Source organism: Aulonocara sp. 'chitande type north' Nkhata Bay, linkage group LG6 (assembly GCF_057382095.1).
Source record: "Aulonocara sp. 'chitande type north' Nkhata Bay isolate Kocher_YH1m ecotype deep benthic linkage group LG6, A_spYH_male_GT1.1, whole genome shotgun sequence".
Classification (NCBI taxonomy): domain Eukaryota; kingdom Metazoa; phylum Chordata; class Actinopteri; order Cichliformes; family Cichlidae; genus Aulonocara; species Aulonocara sp. 'chitande type north' Nkhata Bay.
Window position 1 is genome coordinate 36,872,036 of NC_141349.1, and position 11,727 is coordinate 36,883,762.

Sequence of the window (11,727 nt, forward strand, 5' to 3'; positions counted from 1 at the left end):
ACACCACAGTTGCCAGGGGAATGCCTGCATGCAGAGGCAGCTAGAGAAATGGAGGAGTGTGTTGGGGGTTGGTGGTTCTAAATGAGGACTGGTGGTGGGAGGGGGAGGAGCCAGACAAGTTCAAGGCCGCTGTTTCCCCTGCATGGTAATGGTGGTGGTGGTGATGATGTGTGTGCGTGTGTGTGTAACTGGTGTACATGTGTGGATTCAGATAAAGCAGGGGGAAGGGACACGAGTGTGAAAGTGGCTTGGAAGTGGCTGTGTGTCTGATACAAAGCAGGGCTGACGTAACGGTAGATGAAAAATGGTGAGGATGAGAACAACGGGTTTTGTGGGATAATAGAAAAAGCTCCTATGCAGATTCCACTTCCTGTATAGAGAAATAAAAATGCAGACAAAACAAATTTATGATCATTTTTAGTCTGTGAGAATAAAATTCTGCCTTACTGCCATGAGTAGTGAGATTATTTCACTTTAGGGTTTTGCAATAACAGTAATTATTCCAAAAATCTTAGTGCAATGATCAAATATAATGCAATCAAAAGCTTAATGAATATAGAATTTATGTAAAGCTTTAAAAAAGTAAAAATCAATTACTACTACATCCAGGAGAAATGTATATTAATGCTAAAGTCAGTGCTTCCAGTTAGAAACAAAGCAGATTCTACATTAAACTCAGTGTCTTTTCAGGACAAACTGATGTTACATTTTTCCAAATTTCTCATTTTTATGTTTGTCACATCCATTTGTGCAGCATAAGCCATCCAGGTATATTGTATCATAAAAATGCTTACATCAAAGAAAAAAGCAGCATGAATAACAGTGCTGCAGGCCATTTGGGGTTGAATGGTCCCTTTAAAATAATAATAATTTGAAAAATTACCGCAGGTTTTATCACAATAAAACTAACACCTCAATGTGTAAAACAGTATAAAATATGGTTGGATTGAAGGGTTAAGATTAGGGTTAACAAACTGCCCCTCCATGCATACCCAGATACAAATGACCCCTAATATCTAACACATACACACAGACTCATTCACCCTGGTATTGTAACTGCTATCTAAGCATTGAATTTTCATATTAATAGCCTTTATGCAAAAATCTGTTGCATATATGCTTAAAAACGGAACATGCATTTATGTGGGTTTAAATTATAGGGAGAATGTGCAGGTAGAAGAGGGAAATAATTACAGGCCTGGATTTAAACTCACCGGCCTATGGTTCCACAGTGAAGGAAGGAAGGAAGGAAGGAAGGAAGGAAGGAAGGAAGGAAGGAAGGAAGGAAGGAAGGAAGGAATCAGAATCAGAATCAGAATCAGAATCTTATCTGTCATTGTAGAGGTGGAGCTCTCTCAGTGAACAAGAAGACACAGTCACTCAATAAAATTAAAATTAAATTAGAACATATATAAAAATATGGGAAGGTAGATAAAGAAAGATGAATAAAAAAGAAAATAGTAAAGTTGTTACTTTCACTCATATTTCATACTCCACAAAGAATATTAGTATATACCTAAATGTAATAGTGTAGTAGTAATAGGACAACGTGTTGGAATTGAGTTCAAACTCCCATATTTGCAGGCAATCAGTGACAAAATCCAAAGTCTTCCTCTGTAAATAATTGAAAAAACACCAAGAAAAAAACACTAGTGTACAGTATTTCCTTTGCCATACCATGAAGTCCAGGTTAGCCCTAAAATTTAATTTTGTATCACAAGAAAAGCACGTGAAAACTGATTTTTACTTCTTTAAGTGAACGTACTTACTAAAGCACCCAATGTGCTCTTATTTTGTGAGAAATAGTTTTGGATCAAATTAATATTAATAATAAACAAATAAATAAACAAGCCAGAGTGGTAAACAAACATCAGTTATTATTATGATTTTTATGAAACTTTTGTTTCCCAGTATGTGTAATACGCTTCATCCTATATATTGTCAGTTAACAATGAGTGTGTTTTCCTCCCTCTTCTTTCGTTTCCTTGGTGTCATTCGTTTATTTATACGGGTGTTTCTGATGATTAACAGGTCGTGCTGTTGTTGGGCCATGGCGTCTGTTTAAAGGCATTCGTGGCCTCGTTAGAAAATCTTGTAAATGAGATGACATTACAACGTGGAGTAAGGAAGAACCCGGAGATTAAGGGGCGGGCAGGAGAACAAAAAGAGAGGGGCTAATAACACACACAGAGAGGGGGGTGAGAGAGAGAGAGAGTCTCGCGCGGAGAGACAGTGGACAGAAACGTGACTAGGCAGCCTAAGAGCTGTTATGCAACTGCTGACCTACTAACACATATTTCTAGAAAGGGAACCGGAGAAACTGGAGCAAAGTGTCCTGCAGCGCACAACACACGGGCAGTCCGAGCCAAAAGACAGAAAGGACATCCAGCCGACCCACTGACTCAACGACAGCTGACCCGAGCAGCGACAGGAAAAGGAGAAGAAAGTTTTTTTTTCTCAGTCGGGAGGTTTCTTCTAAAGGGACACGGGAAGGAGGAAACGGGAGCGAGACAGCTTTTGTGTCGGGGAAGCCTGAATGTTTTCGTCCCTCTCCTGCGTGGAAAGGTAGGTTATAACTGAGCGGCTGGCTGCCGTGTGCTGTTTCTATCTGCCTATTTGCATGTTTTTTTTAATCATTCTGTGCGGGTAGATACGTCTCTGGGTGTGTGTGAGTGTGTTTTGAGGCGAGGACGTGATGCTCATGGCCGGTTATTGTTCACATGGCGACTCGGCTGCGCCGGCAGATCCCGCGTCCCTCCGTGACTTTCAGCCGTATGCGGCTCTTTTTGTGTCACGTAAAACACGCAGCTCACCGGGCAAGTGTGATACTTCAGTTGGCGTTTTGTTGCCTTTTTTGTTTCTTTGATGCTTTTACGAAACACCGAGTCCGCTTGGTAAAAACGTGGTTGGCCGTATCGCCGCACACTATGAGGTCAATGTCAAAGCGATGTAATTTCCTCTCATGGTGGTGTTTTCCAGGGAGCACGGGGCTGCTGCTGCTCGGCTCGGACTGTGCTGTGCGATCAATACACCGTATTAGCTCCTGCACGTGGCATATTGGCATGATATTTTTATGTAGGTCATTGGATCAGTTCAGTTACCCAGATATTGGCAGCCCAGCTAATGCAAAGGCTGGGATTAACGCATGGCTGTTTTGAGGTTATGAATTAATTTGAAGGTCTATCACAGACATCTGTGGGAATCTCATGTCAGAGTAAATGATAAAAGGAAAAAAAATCATATTTTTTAAACGAGTTTTGGACAAATGATTTGCAGATAGGGTGTGTGTAAACATATGTTAGGGCTTTTTCTCCGTTGAGAAAGATTACTTGGTTGGGTTTTGGGGATTTATTAAATAAATGGTCACATGCAAAGGGGGAAATGTCTGATTTCTATTCAAAGTGGGCCACTGGGCGATTTTTTTTTTTTTTTTTTTTTTACTCATAAGGTGCGTTAAGTAAAGCACAGAGCTTTGCTTTGAGGGAGTTGGAGGCTATGACATAACCAGCACACAGCAGGGAAAAGCAATAAATAGCAGCTCCCTCCTGGGACAGAGACGCTTTGTAATTGATTCTCGTTCCCACCCTGCACTTTTCCCCTGTCATTTATATCTACATTAACAACAAAATTCTTGTATCTAAAGAAGGCATTTAGCCAGAAAAGCTGCTATCAGTGATGTAACCCAGCTACTCAGTGTCTGCGAGCTATTTTTAACTTGCTTAGTCTTTTTTCTTTTTTCTCCACCACAAAGGAAGCACCGAGCAGAAAAAGCAGAAGGCTGAACCAGATATAACACTGTTTTCTTTTATTTTTGTGTCTCAAACAAGATTCCAGTGAGGGCTTAGGGAGACCGTTTGTAAAGTTAGAATAACAAGTGAGCATTCAGGATGTGATGCAATGTGTGGAAACCCCTGTCTGGCAAAAGCAGGCACAGTTTTGGTTAGTCCACCTACTGCCAGCTGGTCTGGTTTCAGAGCCACTGCTCTCTGTCCCGACCAGCTTTCTGAATATAGGTCAGACTTGTATCTGGGTGAGGAGACATGAGGTTTAACAGGGCAAGCGGTGGACTACTTTGGCTGCTCTGTCTGTTGCTCTGAGGAATACAGGAACACAGATGGCAGAAGACTTATCTAAGTTCAGCTATTTCCATGGTTTTGGCAACTTTTATTTTTTTACTTTGCAAATCTGCACCACACTTATCTGGTGAATGTAAGTAACAAAAACTTTTGACACATACTTTAATGCAAATCAGATTTGACTAAAAAGAAAAAAGGCTCTTGAAAGGCTATTAAAATGCATATGAATAAAGAATTTTCACAGATAAGTGAATCGAGAATAATTTGTTGTCTTTAGCCCACAGTTCAAAGTTTCATTTAGTCACTTGTTACTTTGGGTACTTGCTAAATGACACGTAGTCGTATATATGTCCCCGTAGCTGACCTGGAATGTCTGGATTCCCGTCTCTTAGTTTTGTTTAACACAAAGCCGCAGGGCAAAATGGTTCCTAGCTGGGGCCCCTCCACGTGTGTGGTGTTGGATCATTTAAAAGATGGGGGAGAGGAAGAGGACGGCATGTGTTTTACTCACGCTTGCCTCAGAGGGGTCAGAGGTGAAGCATTCTTCCTGGAGCGGCAAGTGTCTGGGAACTACTTCAAAGTTGTGTCTCAGTGAAAAACACGGAAACAATCCGTACAGTAGCTGGAGTGAATAATTCTTCTTAATGGGGAAATTAGCTTCTGCAGAAAAAGCCAGTTAGATTATACCACGCTGAGTATCCCTTTATTTTCTAGCATTAGTCTTGGGTAAGAGAGATTGGAAGACATTCAGAGACTTTAACCTGTAGCTCCTGCTTCTGTGTATTACGCATGTATTACACAAGCTTTTCTCTGTAGCAAGAGAAATTCAGAGCACGTACACTACGAGCAACAACAGCAGCCCCTCCCCTTGCAGTCCTAAGAGAGAACCTGTTATATGTGAATTTGGCTGCAGAGATGGGTGTGTGCTCTGACGTCAGTGCTGTATCGCTCACTATCAATTTTGCTGCCGATTCTTATTGTTGTGTGCAGCAAAAGGCGTAGCAACGTTTCTGGAGCGGACAGGAATTAATGTTGCGTGAAAATCACCGAGGCTTTCGTAATATGATTTTTAGGCACATGACGTATTCAAGTGGGTCTCTTTTTTTTTTTTGCTCCCGCTGCAGATTCTGTAAAATTCCTCTCATGTCCCCCCCCCCCTCCTTTAGAAAAAAAAAAAGAAATCTCTCTCTGCTTCTGCGTCTCACTCCCTCACCTTTCTGTTGCTCTATTTTTAGAGTGCACTCTAATACTCTCTTTCCCTCTCCTGCCCTCCCTTCGTTGCAGTCCCACTGACCTATTTTATGGCGCACCGTCAAAGACAGGAGGAGTGTTTACCGCTTAGCGTCGTTTCTAGGTCACTGGGACAACATAGACGTATGTGAGCTTCCTTCCCACCCTCCTTTGTCTCGCACCACCCTCGCACCACCACCTCACACACACACACACTCTTCCTGCATGTCTTTACAAAGATTTTTCAGGATTGGAAAGGGGTGGGTGGGGAGGGGTCATCCTACGTGTTTCCACATCTGTTGCTATTCGTATTCAAAGCGCTTATGGTCCAGTGGGGCTTTACACAAGTTTTTTGAGAAGAAGCAGCCAACAAGACAAAGCCAACTCAATTATAAGACCAGCCTGCAGCATATCTACAATAGACCTTGCCCCTGAGTTACAACATAACACATGATTAAATAAATGGTTAGTTATTCAGGGCAGCTTTCAAGCTGTTCCAAGGTCACAATGTGGGTTTTTTTTTTTTTTTTAAAGTGAGATTATGTAACAGGGTGACTGACTCGCAGTGAAGAAGAAGAAATGCAGTCACCGGTCGGGAGAAGAGATCACTAGATTAGATAGTTATGCAGCACTGTCTTGTCGGTACAAAATGAGTGGTTTGTTATAGGAAAACAAAAAAACACAATAGCAGAGGTAGATATGAACTTGTCTTGTTCGTGAGAGCTTTTGTTCTCCTCTCATTGACTTCGGTCCATCGTTTACATAACAGGAACAGTCTGTTTGTTTTGGTTTTTGTCTCATTTAAGGCTTCACTGCACTGAAAGAGCACAAGGCGAATATCGAAGCAAAACCGGATCTGCTTTCCGTTTTGTTTTTTAAATTCTGTGCTACGTCTTATTTTTACTAACAGAAGGACTCAAATAGGACGGGCAGCGATAATAAATCTGTAAATCTACATAATAAAAACGTAATCAGTAGAATTGCAGTAATCAAGTCACAAAGCAGAGAATATTCAGCGGGGATTCCTGCGCTCCTAATGATAGAAGAAGGTCATGTTTGTGCGCTGTTTAATTCCGTTATTGCAAATGAAAAGCGACACCAGAGCCATTGTTGCCCACAGGCACAGTGACCTAGATTATTGCATTTGCTCAGTGTGTGTGCGTGTGTGTCGTAAAAAGGATGTTTTTATGTTTGTAAAGGACTTCAGGGCCCTGTGTAATGACGTGTTCTTAATTAATGCATATCATCTGTGTAATCCAATGGAGTGAGTGAGGCAAAGAAAAATAAGGGCAGATCTAGTTATTACATAACACACCACGACTGTCAACATCCGCCTGCGCTGCGTTTGCCATTGTTTTTAACTTTGCAAGACAGGTCGGGTGGGCAAGGCTTCCTGTTGATAAGATGTTGACACCGCACAAGGAAGTTCAGCGGCTTGTGGTGTTGAGTAAATTCAGTCAGTGAGATGAACTACCAGAGAAGCTGTGGCAAAAGACAAACCCCTTTTTGCCCTCTTCCCCATATTTTAGAAAATGAAATCTATAAGTAGAAACCATAAATGCACAGTTTGTGTTGTCATTTTACAACTACGGTAAAGCCGAATCAGTATGCAGATCACATTTGTATCATTCCCCCTCTAGCTTTTTATCTGTCAGTCTCTGCAGAGCTGGCAGCAGGTCAGCCTGCCTCGGCTCTAGTTATGTGATGGAGCTCCGTCTTACACAAGAGCTCTGCAGCAAGAGCACATACACATGTTTATTCCCAGACTCAGCCCTGAGTGTGTGTGTGTGTGTGTGTGTGTGTGTGTGTGTGTGTGTGTGTGTGTGGCTACCCAGACTCTGCAACCAGCTTCATTTTCTTTCTGAAGTCAGTCAAACACAGAAAAACACTGTCTAAACCCTCGGGGGTTATGTCATAGTTTTTTCTGTGCTGGCTGAATTGAACTGAATAGACGGTGTATTGATCTCAACCCTTAGACCAAAAGCACCCAGAGTAAAGCTTTGTACTACAGTTAATACATATAACCTGAACTGACTTGCATGTAAATACATGTCACAATGAACTGGAGTAATTTTACAGCTAATCTAACTCCCTCTCTGCTTCTGTTCCCCTCCCTTCCTCTGTCACTGTTTCAGTAACCCATTTAGTGGTCGACTAACGGCGGCGTTGAAGCTGGATCCTTAAAGAACCCAAAAGTAGACAGACCGACCTACATCCCATGTAAGACACCGAAAGAAGCGGGTCTGACAGACATCACAGCTCTGCTGAAGATCGAGGAAGACACTGATAAACTCAAAGTCACCCCAAACGAACCTCCAGAGACTACTTTGAACTACTTGCCAAGACAGCTGGAAAACCGTTTGCACAAAATACAGTTTCTTGTTTTAGTTTTCTTGCTCAGAACACTACTTCAATGTCTGAGGTTTTTGTGGAGTTCCACCTCTTTTTAATCTTCCTGGCTAATTTAGACACTTGAACATTTTGATATTATAATTTAAGTAACAGAAATCAATGAGGCTTTCGTTTCGAGGAGCACAAATACCTCATCCAGAAGTTTTCGCTGAACCTGCGACATAGGTCAGACGTCTTAGTAACAAAGCAGAAGGCTCATATAGTTTTACATTTTTTCCCTACTCCCCCTTTGCCCTTTGCTAGAGTGATACTCTAGCACCCTGCGGGGAAGAAAACATGGAAAGTCTCAGTATACACCTCCCATCCACCAGCAATAACAATGACGAGGAGGGTGACAGTTTTTCCCCGTACAATGGGAGCCTGCCATCCCCTTCTCCCGAAGGATCGGCACGCATTAGCCGCCAGTCTAAAGGTAGCAAGCCTACCGTCACCTCCCGTCGCAAGAGAGAGTTCATTTCTGATGAGAAGAAAGATGCTTGCTATTGGGAAAAACGGAGAAAGAACAACGAAGCAGCCAAGCGCTCAAGAGAAAAGCGTCGCCTCAATGACATGGTGTTGGAAAACCGAGTGATGGCACTGAATGAGGAGAATGTTCGTCTCAAGACGGAGCTCCTTCAGCTCAAGTTGCGCTTTGGCCTCATCAGCACAGCCTCCTACATGGAGAAAAGTCAGCAAATCTCCAACAGCGCCGCTGATGGAAACACTGGCGGCAATGGGAGCAGCACCAACGGCACCCCGAATGGTAACGCATACCTTTCGAGCAGCGGCTACTCCAGCGCATCCCAGGTGATGCTGAATTCAGACTCGTCAGAAGCTGAACAGTCGAGTCTCGGCGAGCGCCACTCCACGCTCCCCAAATATTCCCCCCGTGGCTCCGTGTCTGACATGTCTGACAGCTCTTCCAGCCCTGAACCCATGAGCTACAACATAAAGAAGGAGCCCACAAGCATGGAGATGGCTGGTCTGGAAAACAACATGATTCCCAGTGGGATCACTAATGGGATCCCCAATGGAATGCAGAATGGGGCTTACCATGGCAGCCACAGTGCTCTGGTTTCTCCTCACCAGCAAAGCCCCCCATTGGCTGAAAATGTCATGGACTTCCAGCATCATCATCAACAGCAACAGCAGCAGTGCCACATGGAGATCTCCAACCCCGCTCCTCAGGCCACCTCAGCTCAAAGGAGCGTCATTTTGTATCGCTCCAGCAGTGGCTGTTATCCCATGGAGAGCCAGAGGTCTGAGGAGCAGCAGTCCCAGCAGAGCAGAGCTCCTCAACATTGTCAGGACATGCTGACTTCCAAGTTCTCCGACTGCTCGATGACCATCACAGAGGTCGCTGAGAAGCTGGAGAGAACGAAGACCTTGGACTCTCCACAGTATGAGTACACCAACGGTCACTCTGAGTCAATAGAGGAACTGCAACAAAGGTATAATCAGCAGCATGACAACCATAGTCTTCAGCACACTAAAAACCACCAGAACCCCTTCGCCCCTGATCTGATCCACAACAACGAGGAGCGGAGGTCCTCCTTCATACAGCACAATGGTTACCTCAACACACTGGATGAAGAGCCCCCGGTGCTCACCTATGAGGGAGGTCCCCAAGCTGATGGTTTCTATCAGGAGAACTCCTCTGCTAAAGACACTTGTTCAAGTGACGGAGACCCTCGTAGCTCTGATAAGGAGGGCTCCACAGATGATGAATCCCCCTCCTCATCCTCCTCAGATATCAGCAGCTACCACCAGAAGATTGAGGGAATTGGTGGTTTGTACGGTGAGTGCCAAGCCGAGGTCAAAGGCACTGCCCTTCCCCACAAGCTCCGCCTCAAGTACAGAGCTCTGTCCAATGGGGCATCGAGAGCACAGGTGGAGGGACTGGTCAGGACCTCGATGTCCCCTTCTCCCACTTTGCCTCAGCATCCTTACCTAGCTCTGTCCAGCAACCCTCACAGTGGCAATGGCAACGGGGAGAGCAAAGATGCTGAGAATGAGCCAGAGTATGTGGAAGACATCAAGTGTCAGGTGAATGAGAGGCCAGAGGCTAAAAATGAGGGAGGTAAAAGGGGATCCAGCGGTGGGAGCGGTGGGCGCAATAAGAGGCGAGATTAAGGACAAATAGGAGCAGCTGTCGTCTGCGGTGGACAGACAAAAAAGAACTGTCACTCACATTGGCACCTTGCGAGGTATAAAAGAAGCCAGTGATCAGTGTGAGATGTAGTTAGGATGTGATTTCACCACCAAGTTTCACTGTGTCACCTGTACCCCTTCCTGTACTCTCTCCTACCTCCCGCCTATCCCTCCAGGTAGATTAACGAGGGATGTGACAGAATGAAACTCTTCAGAGCTGGAGTTTGGGATATTTCCCTCATGGAAAATTCAAACATTATTCAATTATTCATTATTGTAAACTGCCTTAGTGGCTGGCCAGTGTTTATTGTGGCATTATGGGAACATTCCTTTAACCAAAGACACACATCCTTCCTTTAACATCTCCCCTTTTGGCAAAGAGTTACATTCTTCCTCCCTCTCGTCCCTCTTCTTCCTCTCCATTCTCTGAACGATCTGCACACAAGTCCTCTTCACTATTGAAGCACTTAGATTGTATATTACTGTGACATATAAATTTGCATATATGGAATATATATTTTAAGAAGAAAACTGTGGCAAAAACAATAAAAATTAAAGCATTGGGATGTGGAAGTCGTAGACTTTAAAGCGATCAGCTTGTTTGTTGTTTCGAGACACCTTGTACAGTCCTTTTTTGTTTAAAAAAAAAACAAAACGCCTCAAAGTTTCTCTTTTACTAAAAGTATGAGCCACAACTTGTAAAAAAAAATAAAAAAAATCAAATAAGTGAGGTACCCTTCTTTTTTTTAAAAGTTTGAGTTCAGATCGGGGTCCTTATTTAGAGGATCTGACCTCTTTGACACTCAAAGTTGTCAAAACAAGCGAAGGCCAGTTACTCGCATATCAGTCCAGGCTATGCAGTCACACTTTCCTGTTGGCAAGCACAAGGTGAACCTTGTTTGCCGGCCATCCAACAGAAATCAATACGTCTTCATTTCAAGACAAAAATCGTCTGTCCAGTAAGTGAAATGGCTCTCCAGTCACAACCAGCAAAGCTGCTCTCTCTCTTCATAAGGTGCCTCTTTATTGTGTTGTTCCTTGTCCCCACGTTGGCAGCGTCTTAACGATCCCGCTCACCTCCGCACTGAGTTTTAGCAACTGTAGCTGCAGTAGATCATAAAGTATGTACAAGTTTAACTGTTTCACTTCCTGGTGCCTGCCTCTGGCCACTATGTATAAATGTAAAGTTGTCTATCTCTTGTATACTGCTGTCATTATTTTATTATTGTTTTATTAATATTATTTTCTGTTGTATTCGGTTATTCTTTTCGCTGTTATGTGTATTTTTCTGTCATTCACTTGTGTCATTTTTGCTCTAAACTCTTTCTGGTTGTGCTGTGTATTTATTCATGCTACCCTTTGCCCCAGTTACCGTTTGTACTCTGTGTTATTGTATAACCTTTGCTGAAAAGCTTTTTCAGAAGAGAAAAAAAAATGAATAAAGCTTGGCCAGAAGTGATTATGTAATGCTATACTTCACGTGGATATGCAAATGGTTAGAAAAAAACACTCATTTTCGATTGTGAAAGATTCAAAATGGGGGGAAAAAAAATAAAATGTTGTTGAATTTATATACGTCTCTTTTGGATTTTTTTGGAGTTCTTATGAAATTTGACAGGAAATTATCCAGACAAGGAGAAATCCAACTAGCTGATTCACAGCACTCAGATGGTCACTTCCCAGTCTGCCAGCTCGGTGTGGAACCACTTCAACACGTCATCACTTCATACTGTCGACTGGCAAACATTTACTGACTGTGGCACATCAGTACAGCAGGGCATCTGTTGGCTAACCCAGATCTCTGTCTGAATATTCATGTGATATATTTATACTGACAGGTACAAACTAAACATGACTGCGATGGAAACCAAAAATATCA

The 11,727-nt window shown here is 43.2% G+C and overlaps 1 protein-coding gene across 2 annotated transcripts; it reads left to right on the forward strand.

Annotated features, from left to right (window-relative positions):
• Nucleotides 1-2,224: 2,224 nt before the first annotated feature.
• Nucleotides 2,225-11,419, forward strand: nfil3-5 (nuclear factor, interleukin 3 regulated, member 5). 2 transcript variants are annotated; one of them, XM_086296752.1, is made up of 2 exons: nt 2,225-2,565; nt 7,442-11,419. In XM_086296752.1, the coding sequence occupies exon 2, from the start codon at nt 7,995-7,997 to the stop codon at nt 9,828-9,830; it is 1,836 nt and encodes a 611-aa protein (XP_086152878.1). In that variant the 5' UTR covers nt 2,225-2,565; nt 7,442-7,994; the 3' UTR covers nt 9,831-11,419. The 2 variants fall into 2 exon arrangements, with proteins under 2 accessions (XP_086152878.1, XP_086152879.1); XM_086296753.1 differs by lacking the exon at nt 2,225-2,565 and adding an exon at nt 2,609-4,209.
• Nucleotides 11,420-11,727: the final 308 nt, after the last annotated feature.

What these genes read in the sequence shown, in the direction of transcription:
- nfil3-5 (XM_086296752.1), top strand. Translation starts at nt 7,995, where the DNA reads ATGGAAAGTCTCAGTATACACCTCCCATCCACCAGCAATAACAATGAC.